Source organism: Emys orbicularis, chromosome 1 (genome assembly GCF_028017835.1).
Source record: "Emys orbicularis isolate rEmyOrb1 chromosome 1, rEmyOrb1.hap1, whole genome shotgun sequence".
NCBI lineage: Eukaryota > Metazoa > Chordata > Testudines > Emydidae > Emys > Emys orbicularis.
In genome coordinates, this window is record NC_088683.1 from 367827259 (window position 1) to 367850902 (window position 23644).

General features: G+C 46.4%; 1 protein-coding gene across 1 annotated transcript; it reads left to right on the top strand.

Annotated features, from left to right (window-relative positions):
* Positions 1-583: 583 nt before the first annotated feature.
* LOC135873666 (olfactory receptor 52E8-like) lies at positions 584-23340 on the top strand. Its single transcript, XM_065398310.1, has 3 exons — positions 584-652; positions 19977-20088; positions 22343-23340. The coding sequence occupies exons 1-3, from the start codon at positions 584-586 to the stop codon at positions 23338-23340; spliced, it is 1179 nt and encodes a 392-aa protein (XP_065254382.1).
* The last annotated feature ends 304 nt before the right edge of the window (positions 23341-23644 follow it).

The following is a 23644-nucleotide window of genomic DNA, read 5'->3' on the forward strand; positions in this document are numbered from 1 at the left end:
AATGATCAAGGGCCAGGGGAAACTGTCCTATGGAGAGAGGTTGTAAAGATTGAGATTGTTGCCTTACGAAGGAGCGGAATAAGAGGGGACATGAGAAAAGTCTATAAAATACTGACCCATAGAGATCTGATCGAGACTGTGTTCTCCCTGTCTGATAAAACAAGATCAAGTGGACATTCAATTGAACTGAAATGTGGCAAAATCAAAGGATGCTTTCTTCACTCAATCCCTAAACAGTCTGAGGTAGTTGAGGCCATCAGATAAGCAAGAATCACGAAGAGTTTGGACATTTCCATGGATAGTGAGACTTTCCAGTGACAATAGTTAGACCTAAACAAATATTTTGGAAAGCCTATACACACATGTGTTTCAGAGCACAAGCCAATCTTTAGTTGTTAGGCATTTAGGTCACAGCCTCTTGATGGTCCAGTCATCCAACCCCATCTACCTACTACTGGGTGTTTTACACCTTCTTCTGCAGCACCTGGGGCTGTCACTGTCGGAGAGAAGAAACTGGACTTGACTGACCATAGGTCTGATTCACAAGACCATTTCTATGTTGGAGAGGAGCCAAGTTTCCACCATGGAAACAGACATTATCCTGCTGGGCTATGACCTCGTGCTCAACAGAATGGACATGAAGGGCACAAAGGTCTGGGTATTTAGGGCTACAGGTCTGCACACGTGTTACTTTCCTTGTGTCTTTTGGTGAGACACTTTCTTGCAGGCAACCAGCTTCACCTGAGACATAAGTTACAGGTGTTAACTGAGAAGTGTAAGCAGAGACTTTCATCTGCTTACCCTTCTCATGCCTGAATATTGATGAGATTTGACAATGACAAAAAAATTGGAGGATGGTAAGAAGCAAACAATACATGTTCTAATATAGCTATGTCGATATATAAATCTAGGAACAAAGAATGTAGGTGACACTAACACGATGGGGGACTATCTTGGGCAACACAACGATTCTGAAGAAAATTTTGGGGTGAGAACGGATAATTAGCTAAACATGAGCTCCCAGAGTGACCCTGTGGCCAAAACAGCCAATATGATCCTGGGATGGTAAACAGGGGGATATCAAGGTGAGGGACCAAATTTATTTTACCTCTCTCTTTGGCACTGGAATGACTGCTGCTGGAACCCTCCATACAGTTCTGGTGTCCACTTTTAATGATGGATGTTGATACATTCTAGAGGATTCAGGGAAGAATCACAAGAATTAGTAAAAGATTAGAAAATCTGCCTTATACTGATAGACTCAAAGATCTCAATCTATTTAGTGCAACAAAGATGGTTTTGGGGTGATTTGATAACAGTCTGCAAGTACCAGGACGGCTACAAATATTTAATAATAGGCTTTTCAGCCTAACATACAGAGGTGTAACACGATCCAATGGCTGCAAGTTGAACTTAAAGAAATTCTGACTGGAAATAAGGCACACCTTTATTAACAGTGAGAGTAATTAACCACTGGAACAATTTACCAAGGGTCTCAGAGGATTCTTCATCACTGAGAAAGTTTAAATCTAATTTGGATGTTTCTCTAAAAGGCCTGCTCTAAGAATAATTTTGGGGAAATTCTCAGGCCTGTGTTATACAGACAAGAAGATCACAATAGTCCCTTCTCACCTTGGAATCTACGAATGTGTCCCTATGGGTCAGCTGATGGCATTTTGCCTGCAAGTTAGTGCCTGAAATTACTGAAGGTATTTTTTCTATTTGTGACCATGTTAAATATAGCCACATGCGGAGAAATTCTCATGAGACTGTGACGCCTTGGAAGGGTTACACTGGTTGTGTATTTCATGAGCCTGAGGGATCCCGTGAAGCACTGTATGGATGAATGTTTTAGGTGACAAAAATAATGACTTGAGCCATGAAATCTCTGCATTGAGGAATAAATGTACAACCCTTGCTATTAATGACTAAGAGGGGTGGTTGGCAAATGGTCCCAGAGCATCCTTTCTTTACCGTCTCTGTCCAAGTGGTGCATGCTTTCGGTCAGCTACGTGGGGGTTCCTGCACATGGTAGTTGTATTTATCTAGGCCCTCACATTTTCCATAGTTCCACTCTCATTATGTAATATGCATACTTCTTAAATGGCAAGTTGTTCCTCTGTAGCAGTTCTTGAAGCACCCTGCAGTGAGTGTGAGTGTAACAAGAGAAGCTCCACAGGTGCCTACCTTGGAATTTACCACTCGTGAGATTTCTCACCAGTGAGACACAGTCACTGATAACCCTCAGTCAAGGGACTGGGTGTATTTGGAGGCACCTCACCCCCTGCAGGGGAAGAATTGTGGGGAGTATGGGGTGGCTCAGAGGTTGGGGGGCGGGGATGACTGGGGAGCATGGAGAAGACAGTGGTGACCAGCGTGCTGTTGGAATTAGGACAATCTGGGATGAGGAAGGAGAGTACAGATAGGAGGGTCAGAGTATGATGGGAGATTGAGCCAACTGAGGAGCATTTCACTGGAGGGAACATGAATTGAAGTTACGTAATTAACATTCAACAACCACCATTGGAGATAAAACTGAGTAAACTTTCTGACACCCAGGCTGCAGTTCTGTGGTTTGGCAAGACAAAAAGACTCTGACACCCACCCCCAAAACACACTCCAGACAAAGAAATGTCCTGCCCTGCCCCCACAAACCCCAGTGCTGCCTGCCTGACCATGTAAACTCTGCTCCTTGCCCCCATAACCATCAGTGCTCTCTGCCTGCCCATGTACCCCTGACTCCATGCCCCAGAACCCCCAGTGCTGGCCACTTGTCCATGTAGGCCCCCCACCCCCACAACTTTCTGCCCTGTCACACAGTGATACCCCTCACTCAAGACCAAAACCAGGTGTCAGACCCCACAACAGCTCACAGAAATATCTCCTCTGCTTAGGTTAAACTCAGTGTCTGCCTGCACCGGGGAAAAGGGGGAGATCGGCTGCAACAGCCTTTCTGGGGCAAAAGAAACCCCAGCAGCAGCTCAGCCCGTGCAGGGAAGGAGAGAGGTATGGCCATAGTGGGAGGGAGAGAGGACAGGAAGATTAAAAGGAGCCAGTGTGAGCAACTCCTCTTCAAAATGACACAAAGCATTAACGTATTGCAGCCAGTTAGAGACCCAGACACCCCTTCCTAAAGTTGCTTTTCCACGTCAGCAATTGCTGATGTTACTATGAGGCATTAGTGGGGTTTCTAACAGGAGGAAGGATGATCCAGATGTGGGGTGGTGTCAGAGACAATCTGCTACAGTGACACTGTGATCTGGATACTGCACATCCCCATCCCCCCCATACGCACACACAGACCTGGATCTCCCCCGGTGAGATTTCCAACCCTGACTGGTTTCCTCTGAGCCAGAAACATGCTTTTCTTTTTACTACCTTTTGCTTCTTCTCGTTCTCTCCAGAACCAGAGATGCAGGGGTAAGGAAAGAGCAGACCCCTCTCCCCCCCTGAAAGAATTGTTCTTCTAATTGTTCTGAACCTCTAAGCCTGTGGGTTTGGGATTTGAGCAACTCTCCTGTCAGTTCTTCTTTGGTCCAAATGAGCTCACCTGTCCTTAGAGGCCACAGGACGCCTCCAGTTGAAGTCAGTGGAGGATCCTGGTTGCTGTAAATCAGACCATTTGTTTAAGTCCCTACATGTGAATTTAGAGTCATCTCAATGGGCCAAAATTTCACCCTTTAACCTGTTTATCTTTTGGCTCTGAGCTGCGGAAATTACAGACACTGGTCCTGCTACAGAGAGTGCTATTCTGTTAGGGCGCTGAAAGAGTCTGAAGGCGCACACCCTCCTCCCCCAGTTTATGTGGCATTCTGAGATGTGGATTCCAAAACACGTGGGTCCTGATTTTGCTTTAAGGGAGGCCAGTGTCAATTTGGACTGACCCACTGAAGGCAGAATGTGAGAGCAGAATCTAGCCAGTGTGTGACCCATTCTTGTGGTGAACCCTCTGGTAACACAGATACCCACTGCAAAGGCTTTGGCTGAACTTCCTAAAAGGGCAGTAAAGTTGCTGAATTGGAAAACTTGAGCGAATCAGAAAAAAACTACAGCATCCGACGAAATGGGCATTCACCCACGAAAGCTTATGCTTATGCTCCAACACATCTGTTAGTCTTAAAGGTGCCACAGGACTCTCTGTTGCTTTTTCCAAGAAAGAAAACGACTAAAACAGCTAGAAGGACACAGTAAGAGACAAGAAACTGATCTTAAAAACAAATATTTGTCTAAACTATTTCCAATACATTTGTAGTTCCAATTTTACCAGGTAAATACCTTGGTGTTTCTCATAATACTAAACAGTTCAAGTCACTGTCCTGGTGAATTCCTGCCCAGATGGTTCTTAACTTGAATCCTTGAACACTTCCTGAGCCTTTACCACAAATTTTAATGCAGAAAGAGGCAACTCACCAAAATCCTGCTCAGCAGAGAGAGGAAATAAACGTACAGCGACAGGAAGGCAGAGCCCTGAGAATCAGTGTATGAAAGTCACATGTCTGACACTCAGCGTGCTGGGCAGCGACCTTTATCATTTCCCTGTACAGTCCCTGGAGATGCTCAGATTGGCCAGGACTCCCAAACAATTCCCTCAGCTCCATGAGCAGTGGGAAGGGTAAAAAAATAGACCTTGGAGAACTTCAGCCTGACAGCTTCCCCTGGGAGTGAAGAAATAATTTGCTGATAACAGGGGCTCACATGGTCAGGGCAAACTGAGTCTTGCAGACATTTCAGCCTAGCAATTATGATAGCTCCTTAATGTACTACCATTTGCACTATGTGTGGGAATGCTGCCACAAGATATTGGACCAAAGTCTGTTTTCAGTTGATCATAGCAGCGTACCACTGTATATCACCCAGGCAGTTGTAATATCCAGTCCATTAGCCTCTGAAATTCATTGCCAACCTCTAGAGGCCAAATGAGAAGATCTTGAATTGATGCAAGCCGAAGGGCATGGAAAAGGCTTTCTTCTCTCAGGAATCTGATATCAAAGGTGCTTCCCAGTATCCCTTTGTGAGGGCTAAAGAGGAGATATATCTATCAGCTCTGAACTGTTCTAACAGCTCATCTGCTCTCTGCATCAATAAGCATCACATTTCAATACCTTGTTGATCTTTCCAAAATCGATGCAAAAATGTTATCTTCTATCTTGCATCAGAAATGGTACCATGGCTTTTCTCCACTCACTCTATGATTCCCCACTCCCAGGGCCAAAATTACCTGGAGTTCATTTTATAAGGTATCCCACATTTTATGGGAGATACAGCCACAGAGTTTGCCTGATGTTTTGCCTTGCGGCCATTTGAGTGTGGTGCTATTTTCAGTAGGTATGCCCTGCTGGGTCGAGAACACAGTGGTAAAGGAATCAAACAACTGCTATATCTGGATCTTTTGTTCGGTCTACAGTTCCTCCCCCATGCTTGTGTAACAGGTGCCTGGGGGCCTAATTTGGGCTCTGGACAGTATGAGTTTGATGGGTTGTCACCCCCGGGGTGCAGTCTGGGAGCCGAGGGAATCGCTGCACCCCTCTAATTACCCAGCAGGGCTGGCCCTTGTTCACACCACTTTGCTGGTGATTCAGCCTCTCCAGGCCATGTTATCACCCAAAACAACAGCAGATGGTGCCACACACCCAAACTGAGCTACCTGAGGGCTTATCTAAGCCACCCAAGTACAAACAGCAGACATCGGGCGTTAGTGGGCTTTCCCTTCACCCTCTCACCTGATTCATAAATCTGACACTGCAGAACCTTGTTTCCCAGTGTCCCTTCTCAGCTCTGATGCCACAGAGCCTTTACCTGTATCCCCCCTTCCCAGCTTGATGCCATAGGGCCTTGTTTCACAGTGTCCCGACCTCCCCGCTCCTTGGTAGGCATAATTATCTTAATTGTTCCATTATATCAACAAATCCATCTGGCCAGGCAGAAACAACACACAAAGTGTCTTTGTCCTTTTTTCACATGCATTGGCATAAGATATAAGAAATGTGACAAAGTTCCTCCTCTATCTTGGTGGGTCCTGCGCTTATTGGGGGATTTTCTTGCCTCAGAGATTCACCATGTGGGTTGGGGAACAGCCCAGAGACCTTCCCCTCTGGGAAGAACCCACAGTCCAGGTCAATTGGGAGGTTTGGGGGGAACCTGGGCCCGCCCTCTACTCCGGGTTCCAGCCCCAGGCCCTGTGGACTGCAGCTGTCTATAGTGCCTCCTGTAACAGCTGCATGACAGCTACAACTCCCTGGGCTACTTCCCCATGGCCTCCTCCAAACACCTTCCTTATTCTCACCACAGGACCTTCCTCCTGGTGTCTGATAATGCTTGTGCTCCTCAGTCCTCCAGCAGCACACCCTCTCACTCTCAGCTCCTCACACTCACACCACAAACTGAAGTGAGCTCCTTTTTAAAACCCAGGTGCCCTGATTAGCCTGCCTTAATTGATTCTAGCAGCTTCTTCTTAATTGGCTCCAGGTGTCCTAATTAGCCTGCCTGCCTTAACTGGTTCTAGCAGGTTCCTGATTACTCTAGTGCAGCTCCTGCTCTGGTCACTCAGGGAACAGAAAACTACTCATCCAGTGACTAGTATATTTGCCCTCTACCAGACTCCTGTACCCCACTGGTCTGGGTCTGTCACAGAATATATAGATATAAGAGTATCAAAAATCAAACGGGCAAACAAGACCCAAAATTCGATCTCACACGAAGAAACAGGCCTGAATCTTACATAGTCACTAGCACTTCTAACACTCCACCTGATTTTTTTTCTCTTTTCTTTTGGGACCCTCCTGCCCAGGTGTCCAGGGAAAAGCATAGGGCATATGGTGGCACATTTCCTGAAAGGGCCAGGTATCAAGGTGGAATGTGATGGTGCTCCATTTGCCCCACGAGTCCCTGTGCAGTATGATGTCCTGCACCTTTCCTCATACAGGCATACTGCAAGTTTCCAAATTAGAGTTCCAGACTTCCCATATCTATGGGCCTGAGAAAGTTGGGTCTGGGTTAGCTGTTACACTGTGGTGGAGGGCCTACATCGCTTTATGTGTTACAATTAGCAGTTGTGTGTCATGGATCTATGCCCTCCTTAACCACTGCAGTACACATTGCAGAATTAGTATACGTAATAATAGGCCATTAGCCATAATAATCCACAGTCACACTGAGAGCCCTGACCATTGTAATATTATCCATCATATGGGCCACCACCAGAAGCATTGCTTCTCCTCTTTGGACAGGATTAAGATTCTTCTAACACCATTCTGGAGAACATATTGTAAATGTGTCCAATTGTTGGCTGTTCTATCACGCTGCTGCTGCAGGTTTTGCATGTTTTTGTTCATGTCATGAGTCCGTTGAATATCGATATAATATTATAATCACTTTAAATCTATCTTTTGTAGTCATTACATTTGTTTGACTGTTTATCTTAACCAGTCATTTTCCCTGAAGTGTGCGGTAAATCTGCTCAGGTTTACAAAAGCTGGTGTAAGTCCACTTTCCATTGATGAAGTGGTGAACCTATTAATAAATCTGCACTACTTGTTTTGAACATTCAAAGACAGTATATTCCTGAGGTACAGTGTTGGGAGCTGGGGGGATTTGGCTAGTGCCTTTTTCTGGGTGATTCATGAGTGGCTCTGGGAGCATTCATTCAATCTAGCTGGGTGTGGGGCTCCACGTGCTGTTGTGCTGAGTGATAACAGGGCCTGCTGGGGTTTGCTGCTTGTCACTAGCAAAGCATTGTGTGATACCGCCCAGGCTGGAGAGAGTTAAGGGGGAACAGCGGTCCTTGTTCTCATATCTGGCTGCAATATTCATAGTATCGGCAAGAAAAATATGCAATTCCTCATGCAGTTCACATCTTACCATCATCTACGCCCTTGACAGCCAATGTCCTTCTGAGTGTAACAACCACGGTGTGAAGTTTGCCCCCATATTTTCAGATAAAATGGTAAAAATCCTTGAATTAACCAGAGACTGGTTTATAATATTTACTGCACCTGAAAGAATGTTGCTGGGCTCCCTTGACATCTTCTTAGCAACCAATGCCTGACTATGGATCATATGATGATTCCAGATTGCTGAGGGAGCGACTTCTTGTACCATTGTCACAAGCCTGCCATGCCATCCTAGCATAGACGGTGCTCCATTGCTGCAAATTCCAAAACAATGTCCCCAGACAAGGCCTGTGTCTTGGGCAAAATTATTTAAGAGTTTAAAAATCTCTTCGCCAGTTGTTCGTGTGGCCAAACAGAAATTCCTCTTGCTGCAGAAATTCTATTACATTGGAAATGGAGAGTGTTCATAACTCTGAAATGTTCATAACTCTGAACAAAATTTTAGCACCTCTAATTAAGCCTGGTGTGCGCCAGGCTGAGAAAAGAAGGTAAACAAGCCCTCTAGAGTGATGCAGTGTATATATATATACAGCCGTGGGGTGAGCTTGCAGCATTTTTGCTGTACTCCACTTAAATGATCTGCCTTTACAAAGGCCCCATTATAAGATTGTGCTACAACCTGCAAGTTTCCAGTCCTTGATGCTTAATGTTGCGACAGATGGTGCCATGTAGTGGGGCAGTTGCCTCACTCTCCTGTGGAAGGGGTTAATAGCAGCCCTGGGAGAGACTGCCCAGAAATCAACCAGCTAGGAAAGGCTCAGAAGCAGCCAATCAGGGCCAAGCTGGGCTCTATAAGAAGGCTGCAGAACAGACAGGAGCTCAGTTTCTCCCTGACCAATAAAAGGAGAAGCACTGGCTCCTGGTAAGGAGACAGTGTCCTGGACAGAACACTGCTGGACAGGACAGAGGGAGCTCTGGCCAACCACTGCCAGACTGTGGGCCTTGATAGAATGGCTGAGTGGGTGCCAGGGCTATAGGGAAGTGGCCAAGGGAGGGCAGGCAGTAGAGGAGAGTGGAGGAGGGCAATAAGAGGCTTACGCTTGAGGGTCCCTGGGTCAGGACCGAGAGTGACGGATGGGCCTGGGTCTCCTTCCTGTTTGCCCCACTGACCACTGGAATGAATGGTCAGTGAAAGGACTGCAGTGCACTGTGGAAGGGGCTTGACGTGGGGCTGCGATGTGGGACTGGATGGGGAGCAACCTGGGTCTTGGAGGTGGAGCAAGAGCGACAACAGGTGAGACACCCCAGGGGAAGGGGGCCCTACTGATAGATCTAAATTCCCAGAGCAACCAGCAGGAGGCACCACGGTGGAGAGTCCCTGCCCCATTTCAGTGCCCACATCCCCTCTCTCAGACCAATCAACAAATCCTGGGAATTGTTCCTTCATTTCCAGATTTTCTGTGTCTCTTAAGCAGACTCATTTTTTTTTTCTTCTGGCCAACAGGCCAGCATAAGAACCCCCAACCTAGCATCAGTCTTCACTGCAGAGGATGTGAGGGAGATTCCCAAAACTGAGCTCATGTCTTTTGACTGTTTGAAAAAAATGCCCCCACCTTTCAGAACACTGCTCCTGTATGGCAGATTGTATATGTTTCTGAACCTTTTTTCTATATTTTTCAAGTCTCTTATTCCATTTTTGGTGAATGCAGAGTCTCTCAAACCACTGGAAAACTGTCTGCAAGGAAAGCAGAAAACTGCATCTGCCTGCTCACTGTACTCGAAAAATAACAATGCCTTGGAATATTCTGAAGTAAATGAGAGAGACTGAGACACAAATTTGCGTATTCTTGTGCCCCTAGTTCACTTTCCTTCTTTCAAACTGGCACCATTTACTCACCTACGGCATTTGCATGTCTCTGCTCGTTGGTTGATGTCTGGCTCCTTTACCTGGCCCAGGTGGGGACTCCTTGTTCTGCTGAGACTGCTGATGCTGGAGCCACTCAGCTAAGGGGGATGGACCATAGGAGGAGGAGCAGGGAAAGAGGCCAGGGCCCACTTTTAAATGTGGTTCTGTTTTTCAATGGTGAGCAGCAGGTGGTAGCAGCCTCAGGCGGGAGGGTTGGGGTGTAGGAGAGGAGGGACTCAGCGAGCTACTGGTATGGTGTGCCGTGGAGGAGGGGGTGTAGGAGAGGGAGTCGAGACTCAACGAATGCCATGGTTGCTGAGGGGGCACAAGGGGTCGAGGAGGGGATAGACTCGGTGAGTGGAGGGCTGTGGGGGCCTCGTGGGGGAGGAAAAGAAGGATTCAGTGAGAAGCAGCAGGGACCTCCGTGGAGGGGAGTAGAAAAGACAGAAAGTGATGGACCATGGGTGGGGCCATAGGAAAAGCTTATCTCCCACCTGGTGAGTCTTCCAGAAAATACTACAGACAGTAATTGTATAATGGCTGCTGTGACCCAGGAGCACATGCGAGGGCATGTGACCAGACCACATGACACTGAACTCCATTTTGAGTCACTGTATTTTTCCACAAAGTGACCTGGGAACTCTTTTTGGAATGAAGGATTCCTGCCATATGTTAAATCTATATAAGGTGGGGTGTGACTGCATCTAGTGGTCTCACTCCTCACTCTCCTCAAGAGAACTGGAAAGATCTGAGGAAAAAAGACTGAACTGGTGGACGTGCTGGTCTCAGGCCAAAAGGATTTCTAACCTGTGTATGGAAACCTCATGGAGTGCTTCTTGTATCACCAGCCAGGGTGAGAAATTGCTGAATCTAACACATCAGGCTTTGTTTGCAGTTCTGTTTATTTGCTAGGTAGCCTGCTTTGATCTCTTTGCTATCACATATAATCATTTTGTCTGTACAAAGTGCAAGCTGGTCTCCATATTGGAAGAGAAGGTTCGAGGGCTGGAGAAACGAGTATCAACACTGCGTTGCATAAGGGAAAATGAAGATTTCCTGGACAGACGTCAGGAGATGCTTCTACGGCCACAATGTTCTGAAGATTCAGAGCAGGCACAGCAGGGACAGAAGGATTGTGAAGAGGTTTGGCAGCATGTGACTTCCAGAAGGAGAAAGAGGAGCGTCCATGCACCAGCAATGGAGATACAGGTGAGCAATCGTTTCCATGTTCTCTCCACAGGTACTAATGCGGAGAGTGGACTAGATGACCCATCTGAGGGAAGGGAGCAGAAGGAGACTCCACCGATTGGAAGGCAAAAGATGCACTGTCCTAGGGATGGGGGTTCCACGACCACCACTCCCAAGAGGAGGAGGAGGGTGGTGGTGGTCGGGGACTCCCTCCTCAGGGGGACTGAGTCATCTATCTGCCGCCCCGACCGGGAAAACCGAGAGGTCTGCTGCTTGCCAGGAGCTAGGATACACGATGTGACAGAGAGACTGCCGAGACTCATCAAGCCCTCGGATCGCTACCCCTTCCTGCTTCTCCATGTGGGCACCAATGATACTGCCAAGAATGACCTTGAGCGGATCACTGCAGACTACGTGGCTCTGGGAAGAAGGATAAAGGAGTTTGAGGCGAAAGTGGTGTTCTCGTCCATCCTCCCTGTGCAAGGAAAAGGCCTGGGTAGAGACCGTCGAATCGTGGAAGTCAATGAATGGCTACGCAGGTGGTGTCGGAGAGAAGGCTTTGGATTCTTCGACCATGGGATGGTGTTCCAAGAAGGAGGAGTGCTGGGCAGAGACGGGCTCCACCTAACGAAGAGAGGGAAGAGCATCTTCGCCAGCAGGCTGGCTAACCTAGTGAGGAGGGCTTTAAACTAGGTTCACCGGGGGAAGGAGACCAAAGCCCTGAGGTAAGTGGGGAAATGGGATCCTGGGAGGAAGCACAAGCAGGAGAGCGCAAGAGGGGAGGACTCCTGTCTCATGCTGAGAAAGAGGGACGATCGATGAGTTATCTTAAGTGCCTATACACAAATGCAAGAAGCCTGGGAAACAAGCAGGGAGAACTGGAAGTCCTGGCACAATCAGGGAACTATGATGCGATTGGAATAACAGAGACTTGGTGGGATAACTCACATGACTGGAGTACTGTCATGGATGGATATAAACTGTTCAGGAAGGACAGGCAGGGCAGAAAAGGTGGGGGAGTTGCGTTGTATGTAAGAGAGGAGTATGACTGCTCAGAGCTCCGATATGAAACTGCAGAAAAACCTGAGAGTCTCTGGATAAAGTTGAGAAGTGTGAGCAACAAGGGTGATGTCGTGGTTGGAGTCTGCTATAGACCACCAGACCAGGGGGATGAGGTGGATGAGGCTTTCTTCTGGCAACTAGCAGAAGTTGCTAGATCGCAGGCCCTGGTTCTCATGGGAGACTTTAATCACCCTGATATCTGCTGGGAGAGCAATACAGCGGTGCACAGACAATCCAGGAAGTTTTTGGAAAGTGTAGGGGACAATTTCCTGGTGCAAGTGCTGGAGGAACCAACTAGGGGCAGAGCTTTTCTTGACCTGCTGCTCACAAACAGGGAAGAATTAGTAGGGGAAGCAAAAGTGGATGGGAACCTGGGAGGCAGTGACCATGAGATGGTCGAGTTCAGGATCCTGACACAAGGAAGAAAGGAGAGGAGGAGAATACGGACCCTGGACTTCAGAAAAGCAGACTTTGACTCCCTCAGGGAACAGATGGGCAGGATCCCCTGGGAGAATAACATGAAGGGCAAAGGGGTCCAGGAGAGCTGGCTGTATTTTAAAGAATCCTTATTGCGGTTGCAGGAAAAAAACATCCCGATGTGTAGAAAGAATAGTAAATATGGCAGGCGACCAGCTTGGCTAAACAGTGAAATCCTTGCTGAACTTAAACGCAAAAAAGAAGCTTACAAGAAGTGGAAGATTGGACAAATGACCAGGGAGGAGTATAAAACTATTGCTCAGGCATGCAGGAATGAAATCAGGAAGGCCAAATCACACTTGGAGTTGCAGCTAGCAAGAGATGTTAAGAGTAACAAGAAAGGTTTCTTCAGGTATGTTAGCAACAAGAAGAAAGTCAAGGAAAGTGTGGGCCCCTTACTGAATGTGGGAGGCAACCTAGTGACCGAGGATGTGGAAAAAGCTAATGTACTCAATGATTTTTTTGCCTCTGTCTTCACAAACAAGGTCAGCTCCCAGACTGCTGCACTGGGCAGCACAATATGGGGAGAAGGTGACCAGCCCTATGTGGAGAAAGAAGTGGTTCGGGACTATTTAGAAAAACTGGATGTGCACAAGTCCATGGGGCCGGATGCGCTGCATCCGAGGGTGCTAAAGGAGTTGGCGGATGAGATTGCAGAGCCATTAGCCATTATTTTTGAAAACTCATGGCGAACGGGGGAGGTCCCGGATGACTGGAAAAAGGCTAATGTAGTGCCCATCTTTAAAAAAGGGAAGAAGGAGGATCCGGGGAACTACAGGCCAGTCAGCCTCACCTCAGTCCCTGGAAAAATCATGGAACAGGTCCTCAAGGAATCAATTATGAAACACTTAGAGGAGAGGAAAGTGATCAGGAACAGTCAGCATGGATTCACCAAAGGGAAGTCGTGCCTGACTAACCTAATTGCCTTCTATGATGAGATAACTGGCTCTGTGGATGAGGGGAAAGCAGTGGATGTGTTATTCCTTGACTTTAGCAAAGCTTTTGATACAGTCTCCCACAGTATTCTTGCCGCCAAGTTAAAGAAATATGGGCTGGATGAATGGACTGTAAGGTGGATAGAAAGCTGGCTAGATCGTCGGGCTCAACGGGTAGTGATCAATGGCTCCATGTCTAGTTGGCAGCCGGTTTCAAGCGGAGTGCCCCAAGGGTCGGTCCTGGGGCCGGTTTTGTTTAATATCTTTATTAATGATCTGGAGGATGGTGTGGACTGCACTCTCAGCAAGTTTGCAGATGACACTAAACTAGGAGGCGTGGTAGATACACTAGAGGGTAGGGATCGGATACAGAGGGACCTAGACAAATTAGAGGATTGGGCCAAAAAAAACCTGATGAGGTTCAACAAGGATAAGTGCAGAGTCCTGCACTTAGGACGGAAGAATCCCATGCACTGCTACAGACTAGGGACCGAATGGCTAGGTAGCAGTTCTGCAGAAAAGGACCTAGGGGTCACAGTGGACGAGAAGCTGGATATGAGTCAACAGTGTGCTCTTGTTGCCAAGAAGGCTAACGGCATTTTGGGCTGTATAAGTAGGGGCATTGCCAGCAGATCGAGGAACGTGATCGTTCCCCTTTATTCGACATTGGTGAGGCCTCATCTGGAATACTGTGTCCAATTTTGGGCCCCACACTACAAGAAGGATGTGGAAAAATTGGAAAGAGTCCAGCGGAGGGCAACAAAAATGATTAGGGGTCTGGAGCACATGACTTATGAGGAGAGGCTGAGGGAACTGGGATTGTTTAGTCTCCAGAAGAGAAGAATGAGGGGGGATTTGATAGCAGCCTTCAACTACCTGAAGGGAGGTTCCAAAGAGGATGGAGCTCGGCTGTTCTCAGTGGTGGCAGATGACAGAACAAGGAGCAATGGTCTCAAGTTGCAGTGGGGGAGGTCCAGGTTGGATATTAGGAAACACTATTTCACTAGGAGGGTGGTGAAGCACTGGAATGCGTTACCTAGGGAGGTGGTGGAGTCTCCTTCCTTGGAGGTTTTTAAGGCCCGGCTTGACAAAGCCCTGGCTGGGATGATTTAGTTGGGAATTGGTCCTGCTTTGAGCAGGGGGTTGGACTAGATGACCTCTTGAGGTCCCTTCCAACCCTGATATTCTATGATTCTATGATTTCAAATATATATTTCTGTAGTTAAATTTCTTTTCTGATTTATCTAAACCACTGTGCCTTTGAGTGAAGTTTCTGGGGAAAATCTCAGCTTGTTTAACACAGGCTTGTGGAATATCCTTCCCACATCGAGCGGAGGGCGAAATGTACCAATGAGCTTACAATGGACAGACCTCTCCAGAGTGAAACACGATATTATGGGTTCATACTCCAGTAGGCGGAGTGAACCTGGAGAGGTCAGAAATTGACTGATGTCCTCCATTTGTACTTGGGTTGCTTGGGTAAGCTCTCCTGTAGCGCCATTTGGGTGTGTGGCGCCATCTACTGTCGTTGAGAGACACAATCACCAGCAAAGCAGTGTGAAAAGGGGCCAGCCCAGCTGGGTGGTTAGAGGGGTGCATCAGTTCCCATTGCTCCCAGACTGAACCCCAGTCACACTCATACCCTCTGGAGCCCAAATTAGTTTCCCCGGCACATGTGACACAAGCATGGGCGAGGGACTGTAGCCTGAACAAAAGACCAGATGTAGCAGTTGTTTGATTCTTTTACCACTGTGTTCTCTCCCCAGCAGGACACACCGACCTAAAATGCCACCATACTGAAATGGCTCTAGGGCAACAGATCAGGGAAACTCCGTAGCTATTCCCTCATAAACTGTGGGATACTATGTGAGATGAACTCCATGTCATTTTGGCCCTGGAACTGGTGAAGGAATCACACAGTGAGTGGAGAAATCCCATTGTGTTAGTGCTGACAACAGGATAGCACAACCCGTTTCTGCATCGATTTCTGAAAGATCAACACAGTATTGAAATTTGATGCTTATCCGATGCAGAGAGTAGATGAAGTATTTGAAGAGCTGGGACCTGCCAAATATATATCCACTTTAGATCTCACAAACGGATATTGGCAAGTACTTTTTATGCTAGATTCCTGGGTGAAGAAAGCCTTTTCCACACAGTGGGCTTGCATCAGTTCTGGATCAAATCATTTGGCCTCCACAGTCTGAAAATGAATTTCAGAGGCTAATGGACTGGATATTACAACGTCATGGGCGATATGCATGTTGGCATAACTTGGTGGGATAATACACATGATTGGAATGTTGGTGTGGATGGGTACAGCTTGCTCAGGAAGGATAGACAGGGGAAATGGGAGGAGGTGTTGCCTTATATATTAAAAATGTACACACTTGGACTGAGTTGGAGATGGACATAGGAGACGGAACTGTTGAGAGTCTCTGGGTTAGGCTAAAAGGGGTAAAAAACAAGGGTGATGTCATGCTAGGAGTCTACTACAGGCCACCTAACCAGGTGGAAGAGGTGGATGAGGCTTTTTTTAAACAACTAACAAAATCATCCAAAGCCCAAAATTTGGTGGTGATGGGGGACTTCAACTATCCGGATATATGTTGGGAAAATAACACAGCGGGGCACAGACTATCCAACAAATTCTTGGACTGCATTGCAGACAACTTTTTATTTCAGAAGGTTGAAAAAGCTACTGGGAGGAAGCTGTTCTAGACTTGATTTTAACAAATAGGGATGAACTCATTGAGAATTTGAAAGTAGAAGGCAGCTTGGGTGAAAGTGATCATGAAATCATAGAGTTTGCAATTCTAAGGAAGGGTAGAAGGGAGTACAGCAAAATAGAGACAATGGATTTCAGGAAGGCGGATTTTGGTAAGCTCAGAGAGCTGGTAGGTAAGGTCCCATGGGAATCAAGACTGAGGGGAAAAACAACTGAGGTGAGTTGGCAGTTTTTCAAAGGGACACTATTAAGGGCCCAAAAGCAAGCTATTCCGCTGGTTAGGAAAGATAGAAAATGTGGCAAAAGACCACCTTGGCTTAACCACGAGATCTTGCATTATCTAAAAAATAAAAAGGAGTCATATAAAAATGGAAACTAGGACAGATTACAAAGGATGAATATAGGCAAACAACACAGGAATGCAGGGGCAAGATTAGAAAGGCAAAGGCACAAAATGAGCTGAAACTAGCTACAGGAATAAAGGGAAACAAGAAGACTTTTTATCAATACATTAGAAGCAAGAGGAAGACCAAAGACAGGGTAGGCCCACTGCTCAGTGAAGAGGGAGAAACAGTAACAGGAAACATGGAAATGGCAGAGATGCTTAATGACTTATTTGTTTCGGTCTTCACCAAGAAGTCTGAAGGAATGCCTAACTTAGTGAATGCTAATGGGAAGGGGGTAGGTTTAGGAGATAAAATAAAAAAAGAACAAGTTAAAAATCACTTAGAAAAGTTAGATGCCTGCAAGTCACCAGGGCCTGATGAAATGCATCCTAGAATACTCAAGGAGCTAATAGAGGAGGTATCTGAGCCTCTAGCTATTATCTTTGGAAAATCATGGGAGACGGGAGAGATTCCAGAAGACTGGAAAAGGGCAAATATAGTGCCCATCTATAAAAAGGGAAATAAAAACAACCCAGGAAACTACAGACCAGTTAGTTTAACTTCTGTGCCAGGGAAGATAATGGAGCAAGTAATTAAGGAAATCATCTGCAAACACTTGGAAGTTTGTAAGGTGACAGGGAATAGCCAGCATGGATTTGTAAAGAACAAATCGTGTCGAACCAATCTGATAACTTTCTTTGATAGGGTAACAAGTCTTGTGGATAAGGGAGAAGCTGTGGATGTGGTATACCTAGACTTTAGTAAGGCATTTGATATGGTCTCGCATGATATTCTTATCGATAAACTAGGCAAATACAATTTAGATGGGGCTACTATAAGGTGGGTGCATAACTGGCTGGATAACTGTACTCAGAGAGTTGTTATTAATGGTTCCCAATCCTGCTGGAAAGGCATAAGAAGTGGGGTTCTGCAGTGGTCTGTTTTGAGGCCGGCTCTGTTCAATATCTTCATTAACGACTTAGATATTGGCATAGAAAGTATGCTTATTAAGTTTGCAGATGATACCAAACTGGGAGGGATTGCAACTGCTTCGGAGGACAGGGTCATAATTCAAAATGATCTGGACAAATTTGAGAAATGGTCTGAGGTAAACAGGATGAAGTTTAACAAAGACAAATGCAAAGTGCTCCACTTAGGAAGAAAAAATCAGTTTCACACATACAGAATGGGAAGAGACTGTCTAGGAAGGAGTACGACAGAAAGGGATCTAGGGGTTATAGTGGACCACAAGCTAAATATGAGTCAACAGTGTGATGCTGTTGCAAAAAAAGCAAACATGATTCTGGGATGTATTAACAGGTGTGTTGTGAGCAAGACACGAGAAGTCATTCTTCCGCTCTACTCTGCGCTGGTTAGGCCTCAACTGGAGTATTGTGTCCAGTTCTGGGCACCACATTTCAAGAAAGATGTGGAGAAATTGGAGAGGGTCCAGAGAAGAGCAACAAGAATGATTAAAGGTCTTGAGAACATGACCTATGAAGGAAGGCTGAAAGAATTGGGTTTGTTTAGTTTGGAAAAGAGAAGACTGAGAGGGGACATGATAGTAGTTTTCAGGTATCTAAAAGGGTGTCATAAGGAGGAGGGAGAAAACTTGTTCACCTTAGCCTCTAAGGATAGAACAAGAAGCAATGGGCTTAAACTGCAGCAAGGGAGGTTTAGGTTGGACATTAGGAAAAAGTTCCTAACTGTCAGGGTGGTTAAACACTGGAATAAATTGCCTAGGGAGGTTGTGGAATCTCCATCTCTGGAGATATTTAAGAGTAGGTTAGATAAATGTCTATCAGGGATGGTCTAGACAGTGTTTGGTCCTGCCATTAGGACAGGGGACTGGACTCGATGACCTCTCGAGGTCCCTTCCAATCCTAGAGTCTATGAATCTATGAATCTATGTAGTAGTACATTGCTATAATTAATTGAAAATGATGTTTGGTTCCATATCTTATGGCAGCATTCCCACACATAGTGCAGATTGCAGTACATTACACACAGAAAATATAGGCCATCATCAATTGCTAGGCTGATGAGTCTGCAAGACTGTGTTTGCCTGACAATCTGAGCCCTTGGTATCGGCAAATTATTTCTTCACTCCCAGGGGAAGCTCTCAAGCTGAGTTCTCCAGGGTCTATTTTCTGCTCCTCCCACTGCTCTGGGAATCCTGGCCAACCAAAGAGTCCACAGGGACTGTACAGGGGAATCATAAAGGTCACTGTCCAGCATAGACAGTTTCAGACATTCAAGATTCGTATGCTGATTCCCAGGGCTCTGCATTCCTGTCGCGGTAAGGAGATTTGCAGTCTCTGCTGAGCAGTATTTTGATGAATTGATTGTTTCTGCATTAAAGTTATAGTTAAGAGCACAGGAAGGGTTCCAGGGTTCAAGTCAACAACCATCTGGGTAGGAATTCACCAGCACAACAACTTGAAGTGTTTAGTATTGTCAGAAACACCAAGGGATTTACCTGGTAAAATTGGAACTACAAATGTTTTGGAAATGGTTTAGACAAATATTTGTTTTTAAGATCCTTGTCTCTTACTGTGTTTTTCTATCTGTCTCAGTAGCTTCCTTTTTTGGGCTGTGTGGTTTTTCCTCTGGTTTGCTCAAGTCTTCCAATTCAGCAACTTCACTGCACTATTAGGAAGTACAGCCAAGCCTCTGCAGCAGGTATCTATGTTACCAGAGGGTTCACAACAAGAATTGGCTGCACAATGGCCATATTCTGTGAGCTAAATCAGGGCCCCTGTGTGTTTTGAAATCCCCATCTTTCATTCCCGGTCTCAGAACACCACATGATCTGGGGGTTTCCTTCAGACTCTTTCAACAGCTAAATAGAATAGTGCTCTGTGTAGCAGGACCCCAAGACATGATTTTCACAGCTTGGAGTTGAAAGTTAAACACTAAAGGTGAATCTGGTTTTGTTGAGTTCAATGGAAAAACTCCCAACAGAGCCAGGAGCACACCCTAAATCCACATGTAGGGACTTAAATAAATGGCCTGATTTACTCTGACCATGAGCCTCCAGTGATTTCCTGTGGCCTCTAAGGATGGGTGAGCTCATTTGGACCAAAGAAGAACTGACAGGAGAGTTGCTGAAATCTCAAACTCACAGCCTTAAAGACTAGAACAATTAGGATTATGATTTTTTTTGCAGAGGTAGGATAAGAAGCACCAAAAAGCAATGAAAATAAAAGCATGTTTCTGTCTTAGAGGCAGTGTTGGAAATATCACCTGGGTAGCTCAAGCAATGCACAGTGTGTGGAGGGTCGGGAGGGAGTGGAGAGAGATGGGCAGTATCCAGATCACACTGGCACCGAGTTCTGAAGCTTTCTGAAATAGGGAATGCACATCCTGCCTAACACAGAGACAAAAGAAGCGTAATGAGGCCTTCTGGGTAGGGTGTGTGTGCATATCTCAGATTGTAACATAACATGGGCCACACTGCTCCAGATTGATTCTGACACTTTCCCCTATCCAGACCACCCGTCCTCCAGTGAGCAGTCTCACTACAATCTCGTGGACACATCACCAGTTGCCAGCACAGAAAAGCAGCCTCAAAAAGGTATGTCCGGGTTTCTAATGGGCTGCAGTATGTTAAAGCTTTGTATCTTTTTGAAGAAGAATCATAGACTCATAGAACTGAAAGGGACCTGGAGAGGTCATCTAGTCCAATCCCCTGCACTCATGTCAGGACCAGCAATATTTAGACCATCCCTGACAGGTCTTTGTCTAACCTGCTCTTAAAAATCTCCAATGATGGAGATTCCACAACCTAACTAGGCAATTTATTCCAGTGCCTAACCACCCTGACTGTTAGGAAGTTTTTCCTAATGTCCAACCTAAACCTCCCTCACTGCAATTTATGCCCATGGCTTCTTGTCCTATCATCAGAGGTTAAGGAGAATAATTCTTCTCCCTACTCCTTGTAACAACCTTTTAGGTATTTGAAAACTGTTAGCATGTCCCCTCTCGGTCTTCTCTTCTCCAGACTAAACAAACCCAGTTCTTTCAATCTTCCCTCAGAGGTCACATTTTCTATACCTTTAATAATTTTTGTTGCTCTTCTCTGGATGCTCTCCAATTTGTCCACATCTTTCCTGAAATGTGGCGCCCAGAACTGGACACAATACTCCAGGTGAGGCCTAATCATCATGGAGTAGAGCAGAAGGATGGCGTTACACTTTGACTCATATTTAGCTTGTGGTCCACTATGACCCCTAGATCCCTTTCCACAGTACTCCTTCCTAGGCAGTCATTTCCCATTCTGTATGTGTGTTCACACAATTATACACTGGCTCCTTTTAGTCTCAGCGTCCTCTCTCCCTTCCACCAAGTTTTTCCCTTTCTCATACACTGCACAGAATGAGCTGCTGCTGGGGTTCCCTTCACCCCTGGAGATGCAGTTCAGGCTGAGCTCCCCCTTTTCCTGGGTGCAGGCAGACACTGAGTTTAACCTCCTCTGAGGAGATATTTCTGTGAGCAGTTGCTGTGTGATCTGGCACCTGGTTTTCATCCTGGGTGAGGGGTCTCATTGTTTGGCAGGGCTGGAAGTTTTGAGAAGTGGGTACGTACATGGGCAAATGGCCAGCATTGGGGGTTGTGGGCCAGGGAGCAGGGTGTACACAGGCAGACAGGCAGTGCTGGGGCTGTGGAGGCAGGTACAGGTACATGGATAGGTGGGCAGTGCTACTGAAATTAAATTATTTGTTTTCATTGTTGGTCCAAGGCCAGCGCTGAGACCTTTCCTGGCACCGAGTGCATTTGGGAGGTCTCAGCGTGTCTTTACCCTGGAAAGCCACAGAACGGCAGCCTGGGTGTCACTAGCTTTACTCTGTTTTGTTTCCAATTGTTCTTATTGTTGTTGTTGTTATGTGATTTCAGGCATTTCACCAGTGGAAAGACAGGTCATTATCTGTATGCATGTATCATTTTTGTATCTGAAGTTATGAATCTTGACTATGTATTCATATTTCAAATGTATTTACACCCGGGTAACACCCATTAGGCAAGATCATTTAGTTTAGATAGCTGGTTGTGAAGGGTCTATTCAGGGCAATGAGACATTAGGGAAAATAAAACTTGTTTTATATTTTAATCTAAACCCAGGGTACCTTTAGGTGAAGTGTCTGGGGCCCAAAACTCAGCTTGGTTACCAAAAGTGTGCATTGTCCTCCCCACACTGAAGGAGGGGCGAACTGGGTAACAAATTCATACTGGTCAGAGTCTGGACCAGGGCATGACAGGACAGCTCTGGGGTTCTAGGCTAGGGAGCTGGTGGTTATTTGGCTGTAGTCTCTCTATTGTTGGTTCATGCAATGGCTGGTCAGGGAGCCTTCATACAATTGCAGCTGGGTATGTCCCTGCCTGTGGGAACGCTGGTGAAGGTGCAGGACTGGGAGGGTGTCTGCAACTTGTCCCAGCAACACAATGAGAGAGGGAGCCCCAGCTGGTGAGTCAGAGGGCTCAGTGGTACCCTGGTTCCAGGTGGCCCCTTGGGGGAAACACATCACACTTTGCTCCTCAGCTGCTTCATTCTACCGTCATATTCTGACCCCCTATTCATACTCTCATTCCCCAGCCTAGGCTGCCCCCATTCCAACTTGAGAGCTGCCATCATGCTGCCCATTCACCTGGCATGGTTTGCTCCCTCTAAGGATTTCTCTGGACTTGACTATGACCTAAATAATCTAGTGCTCTTTGTAACTCTTGCCATCTCATTGTTCAACCCCCTTTTTAGATTTTAATAACTATAAAATATTTACCATGCTATTGATTATTAATTGTGTAACCCCCTTCCTGTACTTCTTTCCCTTTAGCATGTCTAAGCCTGATCGACACCTCAACCATCTCATGGCAGTTTTCAACCTCACCTCCTTCAACATTCATCCTAATGGGCATCCCTGGCCTGGAACCTGCTCATGTCTGGATTTCCATCCCTTTCGCTACGTTCTACATTATCGGCCTGGTGGGAAATTTCATGCTTCTCTTTGTTGTAGGCAAAGAGCAGACCCTGCATAAGCCAATGTACCTGTTGCTCTGCATGCTGGCACTCATAGAAATCGGAACGTCTACCTCCGTTGTGCCAAAGGCACTGTGTATATTTTGGTTCAATTTGAAAGGCATTACTGTGGGTGGCTGCCTCACCCAGATGTTCTTCCTTCATGCAGGTTCTATGATGCACTCAGCTGTCCTCGTGACAATGGCCTTTGATTGCTACGTTGCCATATGTAACCCTCTGAGATACACCACCATCCTCATCAACACACGAATAGCTGAGCTAGGGCCAGTGGGTTTATTGAGATCTCTTTTCTTCATTATGCCCCTGCCCCTGCTCCTGAGTAGGCTGCCATTCTGTGCTGACCATGTTATCCCCCATACTTACTGTGACCATATGGCTGTGGCAAAGATGTCGTGTGGAGACATCACAGTCAACAGGACATACGGCTTGGTGACAGCATTTGTAGTCATGGGGTTAGACCTGATGCTCATTGCCCTGTCCTACAGTCTGATCATCAGGGCCGTCCCCAGAATCTCCTCCAAGACAGCCTACCAGAAAGCCCTGAACACATGCACAGCCCACCTCAGTGTGATGCTGATGTCTTATACTGCAGGCCTCTTCTCCACTCTGATACACCGGTTTGGTCAGGGCATCGCTCCCCACGTTCACATCATCTTGGCCAACCTCTATTTCCTCATCCCCCCCATGCTCAACCCAATCATTTATGGGGTCAAAAACAAAGAGCTTCGTGACAAAGTGGGCAAATACACCAGCAGAATGTGCTCACATTGGGCCACTGACTTTAAATCTGTGTGAAAAGAAGGGGAAAGATATCTCCTCGATAATCAATGGTGCTCTGTCCCAGTTTGGCTGAACTCAGCATTGTGGTAGTTCAGAGCCTAAGAAACTCCATCACCAAGAATTGTGCTCTCAGTTGCTGAATTCCCTCTCTGACCATCACCCAATCTCTTTCAATGTCACCTATAAGCCTCCACATCCAAACACTGTCACTCAGCCTTTCTGTCACTTCCAGACCACCAGAAGAAACTGAAGTTTACTTAAACAAGGTGGCTTTCCACAAGAACCTGCATAATCCTGGGCCCAGCTGTGTTGGGGTTAC